This window comes from Peromyscus leucopus, chromosome 4 (genome assembly GCF_004664715.2).
Source record: "Peromyscus leucopus breed LL Stock chromosome 4, UCI_PerLeu_2.1, whole genome shotgun sequence".
Taxonomy (NCBI): domain Eukaryota; kingdom Metazoa; phylum Chordata; class Mammalia; order Rodentia; family Cricetidae; genus Peromyscus; species Peromyscus leucopus.
This window is the reverse complement of record NC_051066.1, coordinates 56,746,279-56,772,138: the sequence shown is the minus strand read 5'-3', so window position 1 is coordinate 56,772,138 and position 25,860 is coordinate 56,746,279. Positions and strand designations below refer to the sequence as shown.

Genomic DNA, 25,860 nt, shown 5'->3' with positions numbered 1-25,860 from the left:
AGATATTGATGAAATGGTAAAATAATAATGAAGAATATTTTAAGGGTCAAAAGAGTGCTTGAAATACTGCTGATCCACAGTGAACAGAAATGAATATTAGTTGGTATTTTTCCAGACACTTACTTTTTTTTTTTTTTTTTTGAGTTTTGTATGGAAGACCCACGGTAAGAAATTCTTTACCTACTACTGAAATGTGGCCCCAGGCTCAATTTTGGGCTTGTCATTTACTCACTTGGTGGTTTTGTACAAGCTTTTTCTTCTCCTCATTTTTAAAATGGAGATAGTAAAAATATTTCTCTTTTAGGGTTATTGAAATGATTAAATGTAAGATGCTGAAAACATTATGTGGCATGTAGAAGAACACTGAAATGATAGGAATTATAAAAGAAATAACATTCCAGAGGCTGTACCCACTTCCCGTAAAGTCTCTTGATGTTTATAATTTCAATAATATAGCCTAGATTTAACTTAGGAGCAATATTCTAAAAGCTCACACGATGGGGGAGAGTTGTTCCATGAAAAGTATAGGCCAGCCATTCTGCAATCAAGATCAAATTATCAATAACTCAAAGCATACCAAAGGCATATGTGATATAGATGAAAATGATATGGATTTGTTGGGAGTGAGACACAGGCTGATGTGCATGTACAACTAAATAAGTAGAGATGAAAATGTTGATCGATTACCAGCTGGTATATCATGCAGACAAATCTAATTTTAGAATTAAAAAATTTAATGCAGCCATTGAAGAGATAGATATTAATATAAAGCTAAAATAGCAAAGGCCTTTATAATTCCTTAATGGCTTGTTAAATAAAACACATTATTGGTGATTCGAGTGCCCAAGAAGCAACGAAAATTGAAATTTCCCCAACTATAACAACAAAAGCAAGGTTGCTGACCTGGTGGGTACAGTGGTACCTACCTATAATCCCAGAAGTTGGGATGCAGACACAGAGGAACACCAAAAATTAAAGCTTAGCCCGATCTACACAGCTGTTACCAGGCCACACACTACCCGAGAAAACAAGCAAACACACAACTACAACAGTGGATCTCAACCTTCCTAATGTTGTGACCCTTTAATACAGTTCCTTGTGTTGTGGTGACCCCCAACCCTGTATTTCATTGCTACCTCATAACTGTAATTCTGCTGCTATTATGAATCATAATGTAAATATCTGATATACAGGATATCTGATATGCAGTCCACAACGGGGCCATGACCCACAGGTTTAGAACTGCTGAACTACAAATATACACACGTGCATGTACACACACACACACACACACACACACACACACACACACACATTCCAGTTGAATCCTATCTGCCAAATTTCCCATTACCCAAACAAGAAAGCAGAAGGTAATTCATGATATAGAAGGCACCATGTAAGAGGAACAAACATGTTGTGACTCATGAGTTAGACACAGTCTAGAAACCAAATGAGTCAATGTCATCATAATCTTCAAACTCACCAGAGAGCACGTGCTATTATAAGCAGCCTCAGAGCAGCAGACACCCTCTTGTGGGGATAACCTGGGGGCAGAAATCTACCAAGAGGCAGCATGTGTCAAGGAACCAGCAGAGAGAAAAGATTAGCCTTGCCTCCCCTCAGCTCTCTCATGCCATTCTTTTTGGGACTACTTCAACACAAAAGATTGGAAATAATTGAGAAGTGTTTATTAACAAATAATTACCTCTGTTTTTTACTTAATAGAGAACAGGCTATTTCTTTTCTTTAAAAGGGTTTTATTTTTATTTCACTGTTGCAAACCATTTCACTTATTCACTGTACTTATATGTATATTTGCATACATAAATACAATACATGGACAATTACTATTTCTCAATAGACACACATCTAAATTTCACATTATATAAACAAAGAAATTGACTTTGGTGACTGTGTCTTCTCTTGAATATTGTGATAAATTATTTAAACAGATATAGTGTGGCAATTAATGGCAATGCCTAATTTTTAATATTTTCCTGTGATTTCAACAAAAATATTTTTTTATCATCTATTTCCAATGTGAACTCTAATTTTTAACAACCAAGCTTAAGCTGACAAACAAAAGCAATATTTAGTGGGACAATTCCTATTTTGATCTCATTGACCTTCATGCCAAGGCTCAGGTTTTAGACCATATATTCTCAAAATCAAATAAAGAGACTCCTAAGTGTTTCAAACACTTGGCAAATGTAATAACCGAGCAACATATTTAAACCAAGAAATCTATGTCCCATTAGGGCAAAAGAAGAAAGCAGACAGCAGCATATGGTAATGTAATTAGTGTGGCTAGGGAATCCCTCCCACAGAGACTGCATTGCAGGTCCACTGAAGTGAGAAGCCTGCCTGTCCATGTCATGTCTTGGAACATGTTTCTTGAAACAATGAAGAAAGAAGGAAAAGACAACCACCTAAAACAATTGAAGAACTCTCCAGCCATCTGCCAGCTACTTGTATTTAGAGTTCTCATTGTCTTGTTGCTGTGGTTCATGTAAAGAAAGCCATACCTTTGGTACTTTTGAGAAATATGGTATTTTGAAGTCCAAGTTCTAAGAGAAGTAAATGAAAACTATCATGTCTCATGTCCTGGGCAGAGAAGGTGAAAGAAATACTACACGTGGTGATGTTTGAAACAATCTTCATGTCTATTTTGTAATTTATAATATGATATCTTTATCATATATTGGCACAAACTTGGTAATACTCTCATTTTGAGATAGTAGTTAAATTTTATTTTGTGTGCATTGGTGTGGGGATGTCAGATCCCCTGGAACTGGAGTTACAGACAGGTGTGAGTTGCCATGTAGGTGCTGAGAATTGAACCTGGGTCCTCTGGAAGAGCAGCCAGTGCTCTTAACCAATAAGCCATCCCAGAGATAGCAGTTTATTTTTAAGAATAAATTTTGAAATGTTGTGGTTATGTGTTGATGTTAGTGTATGGCTATAGGTATGTGAGTGATGGGGGTGGGGGGAGGTGCCCATGGACACATGTGCAAGAGGCCAGAACAAGACCTCAGGTGTTTTCCTCTGTTGTTTCAGCCTTACTGCCTTGAGACTGGGTCTTTCACTGAACTAGAAGCTCACCATTTACTATCGGTTAGCTGGCCAGCCAGTTTTGAGAATCCACTTGTCTCTGTTCCCCTAAATGCTGGCATTGCAGATATATACAGCATGCTTGACTTTTTACTTGCATGCTGGGATTTGAACTCAGGTCTTCATGCTTGCAGAGCAAGTACTATTACCCACTGACCCATCTCTCCAGCCTTCTGAAACTAGAAAATATTTTTAAAATGAAATACTAAGCAAGGCATGTGGTGCATACCTTTAATTTCAGTACTCCACTGGAGAGGCAGGTGGATCTCAATGACTTCGAAGCCAGCCTGGTCTATGTAATGAGTTCCAGGCCAGCTAAGGCTACAGAGTGAGACCCCTGTGTCAAAAGCCAAAAGAAGAAGAGGAGGAGGAAGAGCAGGAGGAGGAAGAGGAGGAGGACAAGAGGGAGACGGAGGAGGACAAGAAGGAGGAAAAACAGAAAAAAAAAAAAAACGAACTGCTCAGCTACTTGGAGGGTTGCTTCACTTGTTTGGTTTTGCACAAATCACCTTAGTTTAAGTCAATGCTGAATAACTCAAGAACTAAGAAGCTTTTTCCCATCTTAGCCACATGAGGAAAATTATCTTGTGTTTTATTCTTTCAACTCCAGAGATTTAGTTATGAATCACTCTATAGGCCATCGCAGGAAACATGGGAGCCTATGTCCTAAGGAAGTAGGCTCTTCTGTCCTCACAGCTCTGATAGTTTCACACATGGATGTAAGCTAATGGAAAGGCTTGTTGAATTATGAGTTCACGTCTTATCTGTGAAGTTAAGTCTGTATCTATAAAGTGAACCTTACCTATTAGACACATTTAATGAGCTTGCTAACTGAGAAACCTAAGTGAAGCCACCTCATGAATTGTAAAGAATTGAACCAATATTAACTAGCATAGTTTACAAGTTATATTTACAGTAAGGACAATACTATCCCTTTAACTGTTAGAACCCCAAGGGCTCATTCATGTAAACTTCCAAAAGATCCATGGAACTAAACCGAATCAAGACCAGTGGAATTTGAAAAAGCAACCAGGGGATAAATAAACATGGTGGAGTTGGAAACAGAAACAAAGGGAATGTGTTTGAAAGCCTCCCTATTGTAAGAGAAGTCTCAGATTTCACAAGTAGAAGAATTAAAATAATTCAGTTAAAATTTACCCAAATTCAAGTTCTTCCTTCTAGTTTTAGAGGGAAATAAAATCGAGGAAAAGAGCTTGACAAATAGCACAAAAAAATAACAAACTATGTCTGAAAAGCATGTCCACATTATGTGTAAAATATCAAAAGCACTTCAGGACGCAGTCCAGCTTGCGGTTGATAGCACTTGGGGAGCAGGTGGGGGTGCCGGGGCGTGTGGGTTTGTGCTGTACTTTTCCAGTCTCAGGCAAGAGCAGAGCACTGACAAGGCTGCTTCTCGTTTTTATCAACTTGATTTTGCACCTGGAGGAGCAAAAGAAAATACCCCAGAACACGGTGGAAGCATTCCAGAGAATGTAGTGCCACATCCCATAAATCTCTGTAAAAGAAAAAACCTGGTATGTGACACTTTATAGTAACAATTCTCACACTAGGCAGAGTAAATTATCCAGGTAGTGATTTGTGGTTGAATAGTTTTCCTGGAGAAAGTTCCAAATTAAAGAGCAAAAACAAACAAAAAAGCAGATTTTTAGAGGTCATTTTCTAAAGACAAGTTTTGAAAACAAAGTACTCAGTTACACTGCTCATGTCATTACATGCTATATGCATTCATACATCACTGACTCAGAACACAGTTTTAGTCTGTTGATTGTCATGTAGTCACAGGTGGACATCCCTTTTCTGATTTCATCTTCCCCTAATGCAGTCGCCTCTTAGCTATTCCCATCTCTTCTTTTCTCCTTGGTTGCTTGTTCCTGTAAAAGAATTAGAGGTGAGAAATGTGTAACTCAGGGTCAGAAGAAATGGCACCTGGTCATGGATTCGTCTCCCAGGTGTATGGAGTTCCACAGTGCGTAAGGGGTTGGCCTAATGCCACCGAACACTTTGAAGAGACGATACCAGCTGTTTTTCCTGTAACTTATCACTTGAAATGATGTCATTTATGTATTATGTATGTCATTATGTATGTTGACTGTCTCAACCACTTAAATATACAGCAATATATTGAAAGAGCTAATCAATATTATTAGTACCTATGTTCTCAATATGTAATAAATGTGGAGAATTTCAGAAACTTTTGTATGTATTTGTATAAAAATGAACTAGAATTTTGGTTACAAAATATACTTTTAAAAATTATACCGAACAATCTTGTGTGAACAGTATGGACTGATTAAGGTTATCTAAACAGTTTTATCCAGCTATGGATCTGGATTAAACATTACCTCATTTATGCATATTTAGTTAATGCAAAGATCTGGCAATTAGTAACATGTTCAACTCCCCTTCACTCACAAGCACCCTGTGAGTTTTCCAATCTTTGGGGGTGAGGTAAGTCTAGAAGTTATGTTCATTAGGAACCAGATGTCGCTGGCATTTTACCAACACCACGAGAACCAAAATTTAGTTGCAATGAAGAAAGAAATCCAATTAAGCGGTGGCACACACCTTTAATCCTAGCACTAGAGAGGTAGAGGTAGGCAGATCTCCGTGAGTTTGAGGCCAGCCTGGTCTACAGTGAGTTCCAGGACAGTCAGAACTGTTACACAGAGAAACTCTGTTTCAAAATCCAAAAAAGAAAAGGAAAAGACAAAAAAAAAAAATGAAGAAATTCAATTAAAACCTTTTACTTTCTGAAACCCCTTTCTACCAAGGTGTGACAGTGTTCTGGCCATTGGACAATAGCTGAGGCTTTCCCTTCTATGGCTTCCCTCGCTTCTTAGTCCCACTGCTCTTTCTAATTGAAGAGGATATTAAGGCAAATGAGAGCCCCTCACTCTACTCCTTCCATCCCAGGCATTCCACTGCTTGGCAAAACCAGCTGGGGTATCATCCTGTGTTGATTTTTCTGTCATTTGCTCCCAAGTGCTTCCTTTCCTGACTTTTTTGAACTCGAGTGAGATATATATCTGAGGAAAAGTTCCATGCCCAACTTTTCCCATTTTTTACATGAAGGATGCAAACCAGAACTCAGTGATGTTTTCTAATTCAAAATTCCCCAGTGGTGTCACGTCTGGAATACAAGGGCAAATTCATGTGCTGTCCAAGTATTCTGAGGCTCTCACTCTTTTCTTTGACTCTCTTTCTTTCTTTCTTTCTTTCTTTCTTTCTTTCTTTCTTTCTTTCTTTCTTTCTTTCTTTCTTCTCTCTCTCTCTCTCTCTCTCTCTCTCTCTCTCTCTCTCTCTCTCTCTCTCTTTCCTTCTTCTGGTCTTTCTGCCTTTGTATGTTAACACCTGTCCCAAAAAGCCACATGTTGAATACTCCCTACTGTTCTGATATGTTTGAGGACTCTGATATCATAGTAGCATCACAGACTTAAATTCACCATCCTCATCCCCTCAGATTAGTTCATCAACATTAAAAGTTAGAGAAAGGAAGAAAATGCAGCCTTATTAGATGAGTAAGGCTTAAAAATGAAGATGAATCCAGTGTCATTTTGATTGTCTTACAAGTTGCTCTTTAGGCTTCAATAATTCTCCTTCATACACTTTTGTCTTTAATGTCCTTGTGCTCTGTCTAGATCGAATCTCTGTTGTCCATATAAAACAAGACAGTTAAATGCAATGGTGAAATGACTAAATCAACATTTGAGTGACAAAATGAATGTCAGAAAAAGACCCATAGTTAATGCAGCCTCTTTCTAAATGTGATTATTCACTTATACAGATTATTTCACCACTTTCACTTACTGCTGAGGGGCAGAAAACTCTGTCCCCACAGCTCTGCAGTTATGGAGGATATTTGCAAAACCCAGTCCCATCATTATTCATGATGTCATTTCAATCTAAGCAGAAGAGGGAGTGGGGAGATTGTAAGAGCCAGAGAGAGGGTGGGGCAGCTGTTGTAAATAAGGTAGTCTCATAAAATAAAAGGAGAGTAGGGAGTGGACCTGGAGGAGTCAGGGAAGGAGTGGAATGAGTATAGTCAAGAAATGTTGTAAAGTAGATATCCCCTCAGTCTTTTGTCCCCTTTCTTTTCCTTTGCTTGAAAATAGATTCTCTTCCCATACAACATATCCTGATTATAGTTTTCCCTTCCTTCTCCCCTCCCAGTTCTTCATCCCTTCTCCTCCCCTCTGGATCTACTCCCTTTCTTTTGCTCATTAGAAAAGAACAGGTCTCTAAGACATAACAACCAAACATGACAACATAAAAATATAATAAGATCAAGCAAAAATCATAATATCGAAGTCGGACAGGGAAACCCAATAGGAGGAAAAGAGCAGACTCAAGAATCAGAGACCCACTCTTTCTCATATTCAGGAGTCCCATAAAAACACTAATACAAAAAGCTATAATATATACAAAGAGAACCTGGTGCAGAACCATGTAGGCCCTGTGCTTGCTGCTCCAGTTTCTGAGTTCATAAGATGCTTCCTTAGTTGATTCAGAGGACCATGTTCTCCTGGTATCCCCCATCCCCTCTAGCTGTTACAGTCTTTCTGTTTCTTCTTCCTTGGGGTTCCCTGAGTTCTGAGGGGAGGGATTTAATGGAGACATCCCATTTAGTTTCTCTTTTGTTTATATTTAGTTATTCAGATTGCATGACATTCTGAAACACAATTATTTAATTTATTTAAGATATTTCATAGTCCAGCACATATTTATTAATCAATAAACATGATGAATCTGAGGAATTTTTCTTTTGGGATCAGTGACATGTATAATAAAAAAGAGTATTTCTTCCTGTATCAACTCTACTCCAAATTGTATAATGGCACAAACACTTTCATATAAGCAGATCTGCCTTTCCTTTTATTCATTTTGCACTTGAACTTTCCTTTTTAGATGCAGATGAGAAGCACATAAAGTATGTGGCTTGTTTATGAGTTAATAAATCTATATTGCAATTCAATAGACTCTGAAAGACATACTTAAATTGCTTGTTACAACAATATTCAAAGCAAATGCTTCTTAAAGTTCACTCAGTTGTATAATATGTCTTATGTTTATGATTTGGGATAATACTACAGTCATTGAACATATTTTTAAGTAGACTTGAAATATATCTTCACTTTAAATTGCCCCATCCTAAACAATAACCACTATAAAAATCATGGATGTGAATATTTTATAGATATTCTGATCCTATGCATAAAATAAACATAACTTGATCATACCTAGCCTAAAACCATTTATCCCACAATGTAGAAAACATTGGAAATTCAAAGTGAAATGATGAAAATTTGTATAGGCATAGAAATTAGTTTAGGATTCTGTTTTGGAGTACAGCTCCTTAACTCAGACCACTATTAGGATACTACAAATGTATTATCCAGTAGTGAGTACTCTGACTAGTTGTCTGGTCTATGACAGTCTTTGCCTCATTTTTTCCTGTTTGAGATTGAAAATATAATCTGTAACCTTTAACCTTTCCTACATCCAGCACAAACAACCAGGTATCCTGAAGTGAGTGGTAAGGATGCTGAGGACAGTTTGGGAAGGAGTGATGAGGTTTTATCAAAAAACAGAAACCATCTAGGAGATGATTTCCTGATGTCTTAATGGCTGACAAAGGAAAGGAGATAGGGGATTCTGGGTCTTCAGGGGTGCGGGTATGCAGAAAATGGTTAGTCTAGCACAGAGGAGCAACTACAGTTCTTTGGTCTGTTGGGACATGGCCACCAGAGTTGTTGAAGAGAGCTGATCACTTTACCCTGACATCCAGAAAAGGCCACACACTGTGTGAGGTTTAGGCAGATGCTTTTTGGATCTTTTGTAACTGGGAACATTGACCACTAGGCTAACCTAGGCATTTCATAGATCTTTCATCACTCGAGTCTCAAGAACAATGTAGGCTCAAAATGAACACTTATTTTGCAAATGGAGAAACTGAGACTACGATTTGGGAGAGACTAAATTTGAATCTAAGTCAGCATGACTCAAAGCCTGTCTATTAACCATAACTTCATCTTATGAATGAGCTTTGGCAAATGTAAAATTTGAGGGAATTCTAGTCAGAAACTTTCTTTGTCCATTCAACCAAACTAAAGCCACGCTGTCTCCTCAAGGAAAACAAAACAACAAGAAAAAAGCTTTCATGGTAAACTATAGTTGAGTGAAAAGGAAGTTGAAAACCCATTATCTTGGCTCTAGTTTTCTTCTGATCTCTGAGAATGCCACTCGTTTTCCAAGGAAAACTTAAGTTTAAGCTGTCATTGATTGGTTTTGAGAGTGGACAAAGGAACAGAAGGAAACAACATTCCCAAGCAAAACTGCACCTTAAGGATTGATATTGTTATGGCTTTAAGAACAGACAGTGAAAGAAAATAATTCAGAAGTCATGGTGCTTATTTCCAAAAATGAGGATACAAAATCAGCCTGAGGTTTGGATCCTTCTTGCTTGCCTAAGTGTGTGTGTTTTGTGTGTGTGTGTTTGTGCGTGTGTGTGTGCGTGTGTGTGTGTGTGTGTGTGTGTGTGTGTTGCACTTATAAAAATGTCTATTCAAGTAAAATGAAAGGGTGGTTTTTATTTTGTCAGTACATCGGGGAGTCTCAAACACTCTCAAAGGGTGTAAGGGATGTTTTGAAACATAAATAACTCAAAAGCATTTACAAGAAATATGGACCTTAATGATGTTTTCAGTCGAGAGAAACTTAGGAAGACAAATAGTCATAGCAGGCAGTAATAAACTCTAAAGGTTTGGGAAAAACTGATTTAGCAACAACAACAGAGAGGAGGACAGAAGGAGAAGAAGAAGAGGAGGAAGGGGATAAAGGGAAAGGGAAGGGAGGGAAGGAAGGAAAGGAAGAGAAGGGGAGGGAAGGGCTAAAAAGGCAGAAACCAGGAAGCAGGAGAAGAGTATTCATAGTCTTGGGATGCCTCTCACTGAGTGAAACTCTTATTTTCACTGCATTTATTAATATTTTCACATAGCTCTCTTAATTGTTATATTATAAAATTCATATTCAAATTAAAAGTCATTTTATTCCTTTGGATTTGCATCTTAAAATTTTATAGTAAATTGTACATTTTATTTTCTCTCTATTCTTAATTTTCTCTTAATGATACTTTATGGTTTCTCTCTGTGTGTGTATGTGTGTGTGTGTGTGTGTGTGTGTGTGTGTGTGTGTCTGTCTGTCTGTCTGTCTGTCTAAGTGAGAAAACAATACCTCTCCCAAAGTGAGAGAGTTCCAGGGATCTACCAAGGTTAGCTGTCAGGTGCTCTTACCCACTGATCTATGTCACCAGTCCTTCCTTTAATGGTTTCTGAGAAATCTTCATAAAGAAACATTCATGAAACATTTGAACCTCATTAAAACCAACTGTGTAGGAGCAAAATTACCTATCCCCACTAAATTGTGCTTTCATATATCATGAATAATTAAAATTAGTTAAAGGCCAGAACTCTGAGTGAAAGTCATACTACCAGATAACAACTGTCTTCCAAAGGCTTGCAATAATTCAACTCCAGAAGAGAAATGAGTTTCTTTTACTTTCATAATTTTCAAAATATTAATTTCCTAGGAAAGAACTTATTTCAAAACAGTTGTTTTTAAGCATGTAACAACAACTAATGAAAAAAGAGACCACAAATTTGAAAGGGAGTGAGGAGTGGTGTATGGGCAGGTTTAGAGAGAGGAAAATGAAAGGGGAGATGATATAATATTAATCTTAAAAAAAACAGAAAAAATTAAAGCTCCACAAAAAAGCAATTGTCAAATTAATGGGCAAGTCTATGGCTAAATTAATGAGGTTTTCTTTTTATTCTGTCACAGAGAAGAATGATAAAACACTAAGGATTTATTAAAATGCAATATGACTGAAGACAGAGCCTAGTGGATGAATATTTGCATATACAAAGCCCTGGCTTCATTCTCTAGCACCAAGAAAATAAAAAGAAGGAACAAAACAACCCAGACAAACAAAAAGCAATACATAATAGATGGCTTAACTTAAAACAGTTAAAAAGGAGAGCTCAGACGAGATTTGCCATGTTTTATTATAAATTTAGCATTTCCTTTTCAGTTGATTAGGTGATGCTGAGAAACCAAGATTGTACAGCTTAGAAAATGAAGAGACATTTGTTTCTTTAAGTAACCATCAATACCTGCTGGATGAAAAATGTTTCATATTTGATGTGGTGTTTTGAATCAAGACAACTGACATCTACCTATCATTGTCTTCTTGAAGTAAACTCTGGTTTGATCTATATACAGAAGCATGCTAAATGCAGTTATTAACTTAGAAGCTTCCATAGATATTCCTCTTCCATTAATCCTCACTCACATTCATTCCAAGTGCATTTAGTATTTATTTTGTACTCTCAGAGTAATGCTCTCTACATTGACTTCAGAAAGTAAATTATATTAGTAGGCCAGGAGGAGTTCAGCTTTGGCAGTATCAAAGTGAGAACATACATATGGTAGCAGATCCCTAGGTATTGTGAGTTTAAAAGAAAAATTGCTGTAAAATAAGTGCCTGTTCTTTACTGCAAGTGGTACACAACAATCTGCACTCGGTTTCACAGTTCAGTTAAGGAGCCTTCCAGGAGGATCACAGCTGCTGTGAATGTGGGGGATGAGCAGGAGAGGCTGCTGGAGACAGGACTTGGGAGTACCATTGGATATTCAGAAGAGTGTACAGTCCAGTTATTCTCAAGAGGTCCTCTTGCTGCACAGGGTAATTAATGGTCCCACTTCTCTTCTCTTTCACTTGCACTTTCTTCTTCTTCAGGGAATGCTGATCCGTTCTGGCCTTTCAGATGCTTAACCCCTGAAATTATAAAAATTGTGCAAAATTCAAGTGAATTTTATTTCTGGTAGATCCACTGCTGAAAGAGTTAATGAAAAGGTGAAGTGGAAAACTTTTCCTTTTGTGTGTGTGTTTTCTCCAAGAATCTAAACAATGGATCCCTATATAAACCTTTTCATTCACTGAGCAGTAAAAATACACCCAGAAAAATTTCCATTAGAGACAGGGTATCTTTTATAATTACATCTTCTCCATTAAGGATTGCATCACAGTCTATTAAAACCCTGTTAACTAAAGATCTGCTCAGAGGCCCTTAGTATAACTCTGATGTGTCATTTAGTGAAAATATTGCTTTTGGCATCACTGAACTCAATTACAAGGAAGGCCTTTCAGAGTCATAATACCAAAAGGGATGTGTGCCATTTTTGTAACGTATAAACAAAAAAGCAACAGTCACAATATTGTTAGCCATATTTTTGGACCCATAGCATACTCACTGGATAATGGAATTCTTTTATTCAAAAGTCTTCAATAAGTATGCCTACAGAGTGGAAGAGCCTAGGCATATGTTTTCCTATAGTTGTTGCTCCATTGGCTTGGTCTGTCCTTGCCTAGTGGGTTTTATTTTCATAGGGCTTTATTTCCAACTTTTGTAGTAATTTTTGCTCTAAGTTTCTTATAACCACCCTAGGCTCACTTAAGCCTCTAAGCTTTTCTCCTTTTGTAGTCAATGCTAAACCTCTTTCTCCTCTTCACATGTCTCACCATCTTCCACATACCCTGCAGGTATCAGCTTGTCTCTCCTGAAGGAAAGCACAATCCCCACATAGAGTTAGAAAGTTGCTTCCCATATCTACTAGCTGCTGACACTTTGTGTCAGTTACATTAAAGAACTTTGTTTACATCTTTCTAATTAGACAATACTCATTGATGTCAGAGAATATGTAATTTCACTTTGCAGTTCCAGGAAGGATGTGTACCCAACAGTTTTAGTCTAACTGATTGACTGAATTAATGAGGAAATACTTCAGTATGTGCCCTGCCAATTTCAAAATCATTCATCTTCAGATTTATTTTGTTATTCCATATCTGAAGTACAATATTAGAAGATCACCACTCCACCCACATTTAACCTGAAGACTTATCTTCAAGTCCCCTTGACTATGATCTGCTAAAACAATATGCCAGCTGATATCTTCATGTGTGACGATTTTCATGCATTTTTATACTTTGGACAAATGTTTTATGAGATATTTCTAAGAATCATGAAAAATGTTCAAGTTAGAACTGAAAAATAAAAGCAAGATCTGGCTCATGTTTTCATTAAAACCAAGACTCAATAGATACATGAGTTTTTGGGCACTGCTACCACCAGGCTTAGTGCAATTTGGCAAGAAATGATATCTGGACTTGGTGCATTATCTTGCCACAATATTTGAGCAGGTGTAATAATCTTTAAATATTTTAATATGCATATACAGATCACTCACAGTTTTTTGACATAAGACTGTAGAGAGAAAATTATTATTGGGAATTGAAACTTACTTCATATTACACTAACTAAATTGAAAAGAGGTCTAAACACTGAGAGGGAAGAAAGGGAGCTTATTGACTCGAACCAGGCACTGTGCTAGAATTTTGCTTGCATAGCTCATCAAAAGGCCATGATGTAAATACCTGGTGGGGTGTTGAGATTCTGAAAACACAAGTAATTTGCTCTCAACTTTAAGGGTAGTATGGTGCCAAGGGAGTTCTGGCATATCCTAGTGTGTGTGCTGGGTGTATAAACCACAGTGTTCCACTCTCAAGGTATCTCAGCTGGATTTCTACTCCAACATTTAAGACGCCAATCCACACACTCGAGCCATTCTCTAAGACATGTCCTAGGTTTGCAGCACCAATACCACCCTGGTGCAGGATGCTCTTAGGGTCCTTTTGACATTGTTGCATTTCATGCTGCCATGCTGCGCTCATTTTCCTGAGCAGAGGCTGACGGTTCCTCTCCAAGTTTGCTAAAGTCACACTGACTCCAGCACTCTTTCTATTCAACTACAAGGTAGTGAAATTGTGTTTGAGAATTTAAATGAGGAATGTTGATATTAATTTTGGTAAATGTAAGAACACTAGAAAGAAAAATGCCACATACTTAAGCATTAGCCAGTCTTTTGCCACATTTGAGTACAGGCCTATTTTTATCCTCATTCGAATTGTATTTCTTTCTATAATAACAATCACCTACCATAAATTTACACGAGACATAAATTTTCTGAAATGAAGCCACTCTGAAATGAAATATTTTCAAGGGAAAAGCTTTGATGAGGCAGAGCTGGTAACATGTTACCACAGAGATGTCCCGCAGAATACTTACCACAACTTCTTTTGTTTCTAAAGCAGTTTGCCCTAATGCCTTCTTGTAGTTGAAGAATGTATAGTTGATTAATTTAGTCTTGAAACCTTTTTGAACCACTATTTTCCCTTTATCCATCAGCAATATTCATTTGGTTATAGGCCCAATGATGTTGAAACTAAAGTATACAGTTTGTTTATGTAGATTTTATAATGTCTTTCTATACACAGCTTTAATTTATGTTTTGGTTTCAATTTTTTAAAAATGCATATTCAATATTTGAGTAATCCCATAGACAGAGAGCAAACTATTCTGGAGGCATTGATGAAATTCTAAGACTCTACCCTCATAGATGTGTGAGGAAAGCCATTCCCCTATACATGGACTATGATGGCTCACATTTCAGTCAGAATCCAGGGCAAGTGTAGACTCAGTTATGACTGCACACAGGCAGGAGACAAAGGAAACCCAGAAAGCACAATGGAGGTACCTTTTCCACAATAACATAACCACACGGAAAAGGGGGCACACAGAAGGCCAGGCTATATAGCATGCATCTGTAAAAATATGAAGAAAATGGAGTTGAGGGCAGACCAAGTAGGCTGCGTCAAAGGAGAAAACAGAATGGGAGAGAGAGAGAGAGAGAGAGAGAGAGAGAGAGAGAGAGAGAGAGAGAGAGAAGCAATGAGCAATGCCTACAGGCAGACTTGAGTATGTGCTCCCTCTTAACTCTGTAAAGCAGGTGGTTTGGCAGACAGACAGGAGAACTGCCACAGTTTATCCTCAGCTTGGTCTACATAGTGAGTTCCAGGCTAGCTAAGGACATAGAGCAAAAGAGCAAGGTGATCTCTCTCTCTCTGTCTCTCTCTCTGTCTGTTTCTCCCTCTCTCACACACATATTATGAAGTCACTTTGGTTGATTGTAATTACATGACTAGTTTACACATGACGCTATAGGAGCTTCTCTTGCCTGGATCCGAACATGTGGCTTTATTGGGATATTCCCAATGACAGAGTCAGCAGCAGTTTAGGAAAGAGATTTGAATGCTTCCCTGCAGGCTGTATGTATCAGAAGAACTATTCTATAGGAATAATATATGAAAATGGAAAGTTTGGGATATAGGAAATCAACAAAAGATCACAGAGGCTCTGAATTTCTAAAATAGTGAAGGACAATTAAAACCGATCCATGTAGCTCCTATGAGCAAAAGTAGGGACAATGGTGACAATGAGGTAAGAAGTGGGTTGAGTTCAATATGGGAAAGATAGCTCCCAAATCTCCTGTTTGTTTAGCAAGAAATACATGTGATTTTTGTTTCTTTTGTTATTTTGAGCAAGGGTACCATATTATATGTAGTTCATGCTGATCAGGAACTCATTGTGTAACCCAAGTTGACTTTAAACTCATGGAATCATTCTACAATGACCTTGTGAAGAAGGCTGGGATTGAGGCTTGAACAAATGCTTGGTTCAAATGCACATTTTTTAAAACAAATTCACAAATTCATTGGGTAAATGTAAAATTAGATTTTCTTTTTTGGTAAAAGCATATTCTTTAGGTCTTAGCAATCACCCTAAAGTCCTTGGGGGAATCTGTGGGTGTATTTTGGAGAAGCCATCACTCCCTAAGAAGTCTATATTTTTTATTATATTTGTGCCTTTTTAATGAAAGAGCCCCACAATTTTCAACAGATCTTGGCTAGATCTCTTATCTCCAAATGATTATAAATATGAATATTAACCAATCTAATCTCTCTGGTTTAAAGAAGAAAGTGAAGTTTCCTGTTATATTCACTGAGAAACTATTGAGTGAACCAGGGCACAAACTTTAGCCCCTTGCTCCTACTGGGATCTCTTTGCCTGGGTAACTAGAGTGTAATCCTCCACTATCAATGATCTTTTCCAAAGTGAGAACCAGAAAGAAAATACAGTGATGCAAGATTATGGGTCTCTTTTCATCATCAAACAGATTTAGATGTAACCTACCCCATACTATTGGTTTTAGAGGAATCAAAGATGTTGAATTTAATCTAACTTGCAGACACTCTTTAAACATAACCAGGTTTCAAATAATGATCAAGTCATGAGAAAAGAGGAAGCTTTCTGTCTGTTGTATACAAAACTTTGGACTGGACTCTTGATCATGAAAAATGTGGTCATTTAATATTCATAGACAGGACCAAGCAGTTTGATTTAAATATAATAAGCCCCATCTGGGAAAGAGACAAAACTAGAGATTAGATAGGATGTGGGATTAGGAGTGATGATGTGCACATGATTTAGTTTAGTGGAAAAGCATTACAGACGAGTAGAACAAGCCATGCTGATGAGTAAAACAGTGCTCAAACTTGAGAAATAGGAATTTAGACAGCCATTTATAGAGCAATGGGCTGGTTAACAGCAAGCGTGGTGTCTATGCAAACAGTACTTGCAAAATATATTGAACAAGCTTTAGTTTTCTAAAAGCCTGCTGTGTACAAAGGAATGATTTCTGTAGGCTTAGCAAGACCACTTACTAATGGTTCAGCTTATTTAAAATGTAATGTTAGATAGAGTCTCTTTAATCTCTAATGTAGCACTCAGAATGGCCTCTCAGTAAAGTCCTATCAATTCTTAGATTGGAAATGTGTTTTGACTTTCCTAAGATGCGTTCATATATTCTTTATTTTGTTTAATACTTTACCATTCATTATAATAGGTATATATTAGTATACTAAGGTCACAGAGATCGAGGGATATATTTATGTTATGCCCCCGAAACATTTATGTATCATGTCTTAGACTGACTGCAAATCTGTACCCTCCTACTTTTTTTTTTAAGTAAACCTGGTGTAGGTGACATAGTCAACTGCTGCTTTAATACAACAAAGGCAACATAGTCGACCTCTGTTCCAATACAATGAGAACCTCACAGCATAAACAGCAGGTCAATACAGGACCATTATTTAACTCTCCATCACTTAACGACACACTTCTCTGCAGAATAAATGTGGAAAATGGTTTTCCATGTCACATGGGGATAGGAACATATTTATATATTTATGCATACTTTTCACCTATCGTGTACTTTGCCAAAGCCACTGGACAAAAGTAAAGCCAAAATGATAAGGTTAGCAGTAAATAGTGTGAAACCAGTGAAGAACATGCTCCATAAACCACTGTCAGGTGTGATCTCAGATCACTCCTCTGGACAAAACCTGGTATCACTTAGCAAAATGTGAAGAGCCACATATTTATCAGCAAGTCTGAGGCTGGGGTCAGGCAAGAATATGAAAGTGAACATATATATGTGTTTTTGAGAGCCTATGACCCTCATATGTATATATAAATGTGTGTGTGTGTGTGTGTGTGTGTGTGTGTGTGTGTGCTTTTTTTAACATATATAAGGTTAACCTTGTTGATATGAAAGAACTTAGAATTACCTAGAAGACATACGCTTGTTGTGCCTGTGAAGACATTTCTAGGGAGGTTTAGCTGAGTGTGGAACTCCACACTGAACATGAGCAGGACTCTACAGTAGACTAGAGGCCTGGACAGAATCAAAGGGGAAAGTGAGCATTGTTTCTCTCAACTTCCTTTCAGTGGATGCAATGCGACCAATGACCTCACCTCCTGCCACTGGGACTTCACTTCCATGATGAACTATATCCCAAACTATAAACCAAAATAGACCCTTCCTTCCTAAGTTGTTTTTGGTCAGGTATTTTGCCTCAGTTAAAGAAAAAAAATTAACACAGAGATACAAAATATTATATATATATATATATATATATATATGTATATGTATATATATATATATTTCATTTTGTGGTGATTCTGCTGCCCAGTCTAGGGAGAAAACCACTTTGATAGACTGAAAGCCTTTTATACCTTCCATAGTTAAGTGCTCATCTGATACCCTTTTTCCTCTAAAGCTAATGGGTTCCCCCATGAATTTAAAAGTAGACATAAATTTTTAAGCCTACACATAATGGTGCTGAACAGTATTAGGCAATTTTACTTTAGAAAGAGACAAAAGAGCTCCCATTTCTGTATGACTTTCTTGGGACTGATTGAGTGCAATAAGATACCTACAATTAAAAAAGAACGAATCGGTGAGCAGGGGATGGTGGTTAGCCTCCAAAGCATTATTAACAAAACAGAAAAAGGAGAACTTCAGTTAGAGCCACAGCTGCAGTGGTGTTCAGGGAAGGACATCTAGTGCTGGCAGTGTCTTCCAGGCAAGGCCCTTTCCTACTGGAACACTGCCTCATATCAATGGATACCCCAGTTGAGTCAGATCACTAAGCTTTGAACTGAAGCTTGCTGAGGGAGCCCCTTGGTAACCTGATCTCAAGGAGGGAAGGCACTGTTTAGGCTACAAATGTCTTCAATGATAAATTTTCTGATTTTGAATTAATAATTTTTCATTCTAGTGTTAAAGTCTTATATCACTGGTATATGTTTTATTGAATATGAATATCCCTAGTTCAACTGATTCAGATACCATGGAGAAGAGGCATTCTGAGAACCTGTCTATCTGAAAGGATGATTTTGATCTGGAATTTGTCAATGTGGTAACATGGAAAGATCTCTGGAATGAGGAAGTTAATATTTCCTGATTCAATGCTTACTGTAAATCTATAGCAATCGAGACTGTGCAGTAGTTTTGAAAACTAATACATAGAACTGTGGAACAGAAATGGCTTGATATAAGTGTGGTCAACTACCTTTGACAAAAGGAGAAAAGGGCAACAAAATGCAGCAAAGACAGTTTTTCCAACAGATCATCTCAAACAACTGAACACCCATATTCAAAATATCCCAAACTTAATATGAAATGCAAAATTTTTAAAGTTCTAGAAAATAACAGGAGAAAGTCTTCAGTCTAGCAATGACTTTAGACACAACACCAGAGACATGGTCTCTGAGAGGAAAACACTTGATAATCTGGTCTTCATTACAATTAGGAAATTCTGCTTTGTAGATTCAAAGTCCAGGAAAAGACTAGCTACAGACTGTGTAAATAGAAAGTGTAACAAAGACACATCTGTTAAAAGTCTATTGCATAAATACACAAAGGACCCCTGAACCCCAACAATAAGAAACAGCAACATAACTAAAAATAGATAAATACTTAAATGGACCCTCACAAGAAAATATACAGACAGCTCATGAGCATATCCAAAGATATTCCATATTACATGCCATTAGGAAACTTCAGACTAAAACAGTGGAATGCCACTACACATACACAAGGCTGGCAAACACTGAGATTACTGATAATGATAATGGTGGAGATTACATAGAAGGAGGTCCATTCTTCACTGGAAGAAATGAAAACTGGTACACACATTGCAAGACATTTTAAGTGACATGTTTCAGAAACTAATACTCTTTTGGCTGGAGAGATGTCCTACAAGTTAAGAACACTTATTGAGCTTCCAAATGACCTGAGTTCAATTCCAAACATGCACATGGATGCTCACAACTGTCTTTAACTTCAATTCCAGGGGATTCAAAGTTCTTCTGACCTCAGCATGCACCAGGTACACATGTGATACACAGACACATGTGCTGGCAAAACATCCAAGCACAAAAAATAACAATTTTAAATTAATAAATAAAATAAATTCTATCCATATCTTACCATATCATGCAGAAATTTCTCTGAGTTATTTACTGAAATGGATTAAAAAACTTGTGTCCACAAACACACACAAATAGCTGAAATATGGAATTATCAAGAGATCCTTTGGTAGATAAATAATCTGTGATATAGTCAGGCAATAGAACAATATGCCCTGTTACAAAAGACAAAGAAGAAAAAAATGCCACAAAAGACAAAGGATAAACTTGTAAGGATATTATTAATATGTGAAAAGATCCAATAAGAAAATACAGCACACTATAGGATTTCAACTATATGACATTCTGGAAATAAACAAGACTACAAAGACAGGAATAAAGGGGGATAGACAGACAAAGCATTTTATGCCAGTTAAACTAGCCTGTACCACATTCTACTAGTAGATACATATAATATACATTGTTCCAGATTCATAACATGCACACAAGCGTAGCCCTAATTTATCCCATGGGCTCCATGCAATGCCAAGGTCGATGTAAGCTCATCAACTATAACTGAGTCATTACTGCAGTACAGGATGTTGATAACGGGGAATATGGTCCAGGTGTAGGAAGAAGGCTATAGGGGACTCTATACTTTCTGCTCATTATTTCTGTAAGCCTAATACTACTCTAAAATTCATTTAGTGATTTAAAAATTACAGTAGACTTGATGTTAAGAATAGTGTGCAGGGGGAGCTTGGGAGTCAGCACTGAGCTTCTGTTTTACATGAAGTTTTCTCATTGATGTGAGGTCATTCATTGCTAACCCAGTCTTTTTACTTTTGCCGTGTTTTTCATATTTTTATAATTCAGTCTTGGCAATCTGTATATTTCTGGGAATTTATTCTTCTCTTCTTGATCATACAATCTGCTGAATTAACTATTCTATTTTTCATCTGCTGTATTCGTACAGTACCATTTATAATGTCTCCTTTTTCATTTATAAGTTTACCTGAGTGAGTCCTATTGCTTTTAATCTGAGTTAATACAAAGATGTATTGATTTATCTTCTCAAAAACCAGCACTTCTTTCTGCAAATCTTGACTTCTGAGTGTATAGTCTTGATTGCAATTATTTCTGCTTTGCTCTTTATTATTTCTTTCCTTCTGTTTGCTTTGGATTTAGTTTTTGGTTTTTTTATTTTTCTAGTTGTTTGAGATGTACCATTGGGCTGTCTATTTGAACTCTTCTCTTTTTGAGGGGTTTCGAGACAGGGTTTCTCTGTAGCTTTGGAGCCTGTTCTGGACTAGCTCTGTAGACCAGGCTGGCCTCGAACTCACAGAGATCCACCTGCCTCTGCCTCCCCAGGGCTGGGATTACAGGCATGTGCCACCACCGCCCGGCTATTTGAACTCATCTTTTTCTTAATGTAGGCTTTTATTCCTTTAAACTCACCTTTTACAATTGTTTTTTTTTTCTGTATCCCAACAGTTTGGTATATATATTTCCAGTATTATTTTTTATCAACAAACCATTAGATTTCCATTTAACCCCTTCTTGAATTTATAAGTTGATAAAATAATTTAATTTCCACATATTTGTTAATTTTCCAAAATTGCTCTAATTACTGATTCTCATTTGATAATACTGTGTATGGTATGAAAAGATACTTTATATTGAAGAAAACTCTGATGAATTCTCATTATCTTGAGAATTAGAGCCAGGTTCCTTATCAGAGACTTAAGAATCTTCCTAATTCGGCTCTGTCTCCTGACGCATCAACCTCCACTCACTTGGTGAGTCACTGACTTTTCACACATAGACCTTCTCTAGTCTTGGGGCCATGTTTCCCTGTGCCTTCCCACTCAATGTTCCTTCCTCTGAGGGACCCATGGTGTGTTCCTTATCCAAGTAGGCAGCTCATCATTTCAGAGTGACCTCCCTAAACATCTCAACTAAAAACATGTTTTGCTCTGTGAGGGTCTTTGAGACCACCACCATGGCCAGCAGAGTAATAATCTGCAGGTGGCAAGAAGACAGTTTGGTTCAACATGATTCAGTAGCTGAGGTTGGTTCACATTCTGAGAGTCAGACCCTGAGTAGTTTACTTTAGGCATATTTAAACAGCGTGAATTAAACACAAACACATATTTCCTAGTGCTAACTCAATCCCGTGAGCACAACAGAGCTTAAGACATGACTACAAAAAAAATCTTTGTAAAGTACATGTGACATTTGTCATAACAATAGATTCTGTAGATTGGCTGAGACAAGCTCAAGATCCTCTGGGAGAGAACTCAGGACGATCTTGGACACACACATAGTGCACAGGTCACTGGGCTATTAACCGCATCTACTCCCATCTTTCTGGGGAGAAAACAGATTACACATTTCTCCCTTTGAAGAGATAGCCCTGTGTATTTAACATTCTTGGCTCCCCTTAGTTCATGAGCACAAATACCTACACACCTCCCATACTGAATTTTCCCCAGTCTCTACATCTGTATATCATATTTGCTTATTTGGGAGCCCGTGGAACATGCCTCCCTCCCTCAAAATGTTAGAAAGATGTGATCAGAACCAATGCATTCTTTTATTCCCCAACTATTCCCTAACTAGATCAGATAGAGTGTAGTGTGGGAGTCCAGCACCCACTTTTATAACCAGGGTACTCTTGCGCAAGGAGAAGTGGGAAATATTTAGATAGAAAGAGATACCTAGATGACGAGAGGAAAGACAGAAACATAGGATTGCCTCGGGAGGGCCTGGGTCAAAACCCACCAGCCCAGAAATTTATTCAAAAGGGCTTTTTAAAACAATGCTAAGGGGTGAAGCAAAAAGACCTCCCCCTGCTATATACAACCAAGTGTAGACCCTCCCAAACACCTGAACCCAGGCCCATGGCCCAATCATCCTCTTATGCAATCCTGCTGGGTAAAGGCACTAGGAAACCTCGGTGGGCTCCAACACTCTAGATGAATGACTGAAGATCATAAGTACCCATGACATTTTAACTGATGGGATGACTAGCTTCAATTTTATCATTGAAATTTTCCCCTATTCTAAGTATGGATAGATTTAAATGAAGTCTTTTTTTCCAGTGAGTAAATTTCTTTCCAATTAATTCAATCTTGCTCAACTAGTTATCTGTATATAGAATAGGATTGATGTCTGGTCTGTATTTAGCTTATTCATGTTAGGTTCCCATATAATTTTAGTTCACCAATCCAGACCTTCTCTGTACTTCTATTTGGTGGCAAGAGATAGTGAGGGACGGAGGGAGAGAGGGAGAGAGAGAGAGGGAGAGAGAGAGAGGGAGATAGATAGATAGATAGAGAGAGAGAGAGAGAGAGAGAGAGAGAGAGAGAGGAGACTTAAAGCTGCAAACAAGAAATAATACTTTCCCTGTATTTATTTGTGCTTTGATCACTAAGCACAATTAATCTCATTGTATATATGGCCTTTTCCAGAGAAGTGATGTAAATGAATCTAAGTGTTTGGTCACCTCCACAATCCTCCCATTACTTAAAACCCTTTCACTGGAAAGTGAACCCTGATGCACTAGTTTCAATATCTCCCCAGTTCTCTCCATATCCCGGGGCTATTTTCCTCCGTTCTCCGTGGTGGCTGCTTCAGCTCAGCGGATCTCTCCTTCCCGGGCCTGCTGACCCCCAGGAAACTTCTGAATGAGCAGATTGTTCTGCTTTTTGTCCTTTGTCTGACCTATGGGTACACAGGTCAGGCAGCTGCTTGGCTGACCTGTCTCTTCCGCCAGATTTACAGCTGTTCCCGGGCAGGCTGGCTCCCTGGCTAGCCCTCTCAATCACAGCAACCCACTGTTCTCACCACAGGGCTCCCTGACCCGCTTCCCTCTGTGGTTTTCTGCCCTTCATTGGCCCGATTCCTTATTTACCTTCCACACACAAAAGCACAGCTCCCCTTCCTTTCAGAACGATCTTTAACCACCTCCCATGAGCTAGTGCTTTTGTTCTTTTCTTTCGTAAGATTTAAGTATATTTGATACAGCATTTCTTACTCAATTTTTCTGAGGAAAAGTAGTTTTACATTGACTATATGAAGGGAAAAATCAATACAGTCTCTGTTTAAAAGAGAAGTTCCTGTTATTCAATGGTAGTAACTAGAAAGAAAGTGTTCACTTGCCTCATTTGCTTGGTCTTCCAAAACTAGTATCATTTATTTGGGATTGATTTTTTTAATCATTAATTCATTCATTTAGTCGTTTTGACACAAGGTCTCATATAGCCCAGGCTAGACTCCAACTTACTATGTAGGTAAGGATGACCTTGAACTCTTGATCCTTACTCTACCTCTCAAGTGCTGGGATGATACCCAGACATATTATTTTTTCTAATAACAAAATTGGAACCATTCCCCACCTCATAAGCATCATACTAATAAATTTGTGGTTTTAAAATATAAATTTTTGAATCCCCAAATACTTCTGGGAAGGAACACTGTGTTGCTTTCATTGTAGATGTGCTGTATTGTTGGTAAAAGTTTATCATCACCCAAAGATGGTTTAGAAACATCTCGGACTGTAGTGAGAATATTAATGTCTTTTCAAATCCTGGGCAGAATTTCATTTAAATCCCAGCTGAAAGAAGAGTTCTCCTCAAGCATGTTTGTCATTTATCATCTCCAGATGATCCAGGTCATTACAATTCATTCCTCAAACTTACTGTGCACCTAATCTGTTCTCCTTAATTTGGAAATTTATACTTATTTTGCTATGTTGTGGGCAATGACCTTGAACTTTGTTCTTCTTCCTCCTCCTGTTCCTACCTCCCAAGTACTACAGTGAAGGCTAGTCACCATACAGTGTGGAGCTGTGACATGTTGGGGATGTAATGAAGTTGGTAGAGTGCTTGCTGAACACGCACCAAGTCAATCCCCAGTGGCTCACCGAGATGTATATCAACATCCACTGCCTGACTCTAATGTTGTCTTGTTCTGACTACTGGGTGAGTCATTGTCTTTTGCCATGACCTTGCTGCAGCAGTTCCCCATGACAGAATATTGAATTATAGGGGTAAGATGTCACTTGTTTTTGCTTTAAGGAGACAGCCAAGGACTAGTGACAAGGTTAAGTTGGCAAGCAAAAACAAGAGAGAGGGAATGAGAGTCAGTCTTTGATTCTGTTTCCTGAGGTTCAGCTTTTTTCTCTAGCAGTTTTATTTCCTTTAATAACATGAAAAAGTGAATAATTTCTAGTATATTTCACTTTGGCTTAAACTAATTTTGTTAAGTTGTTGACATTTGACATGTGACGCCCAAAACATCTATTGAATCCTTTCTCCCCTAATGTCCATCTTCACTGGTGTCTTCTTTTGAGGTGGAAAGAGAAAAGAAAAAGCAACTCGTTTGTGTGTGTGTGTGTGTGTGTGTGTGTGTGTGTGTGTGTGTGTGTGTGTGTGTGTAAGGATGGAGGCCACAGGATAACTTCTGCTCTCTTATCTGATAAGGCATCTATCTACCTTCTTTGGAGACAAGGTCTCTTACTTAGCCTGGAAGTCCCCTGTTTGGTTTGGCTGCCTTGCCCCACAAGCCCCAGAGACTCACCTGTTTATACCTCTCCAGCACTGGATTATCACCATGTGCAATCATGCTCAACTTTGTATGTGAGTTCAGGTCCTCATTCTTGTACACCTAACTTTTACCAACTAAAATCTCTCCAGCTCATGGAATATTTTATGTTTTCTTCTCTATATGCAGCTTTGACTAAAACTTGATTTTGAGCTGGGCGGTGGTGGCACACACCTTTAATTCCAACACTCGGCAGGCAGAGCCAGGTGGATCTCTGTGAGTTCAAGGCCAGCCTGGTCTACAGAGTGAGTTCCAGGAAAGGCACAAAACTACACAGAGAAACCTTGTCTAAAAAAAAAAAAAAAAAAAAAAAAAAAAAAAAAAAAAAAAAAAACCCCAAAACAAAAACAACTTGATCTTGAGATAAAAAGCAAAGATAGAAATGATAAATCAGAAATATCCTTCAAGTTGCATT

General features: G+C 37.9%; 1 protein-coding gene across 1 annotated transcript in view; it reads right to left on the bottom strand.

Annotated features, from left to right (window-relative positions):
• Positions 1-11,174: 11,174 nt before the first annotated feature.
• Ppp1r1c (protein phosphatase 1 regulatory inhibitor subunit 1C) overlaps positions 11,175-25,860 on the bottom strand; it is a 105,318-nt gene continuing 90,632 nt past the window's right edge. The window contains exon 5 of the mRNA XM_028884595.2: positions 11,175-11,965. Within this exon, the coding sequence (XP_028740428.1) occupies positions 11,877-11,965 (89 nt within the window). The 3' untranslated portion in view covers positions 11,175-11,876. The remainder of the gene's footprint in view (positions 11,966-25,860) is intronic.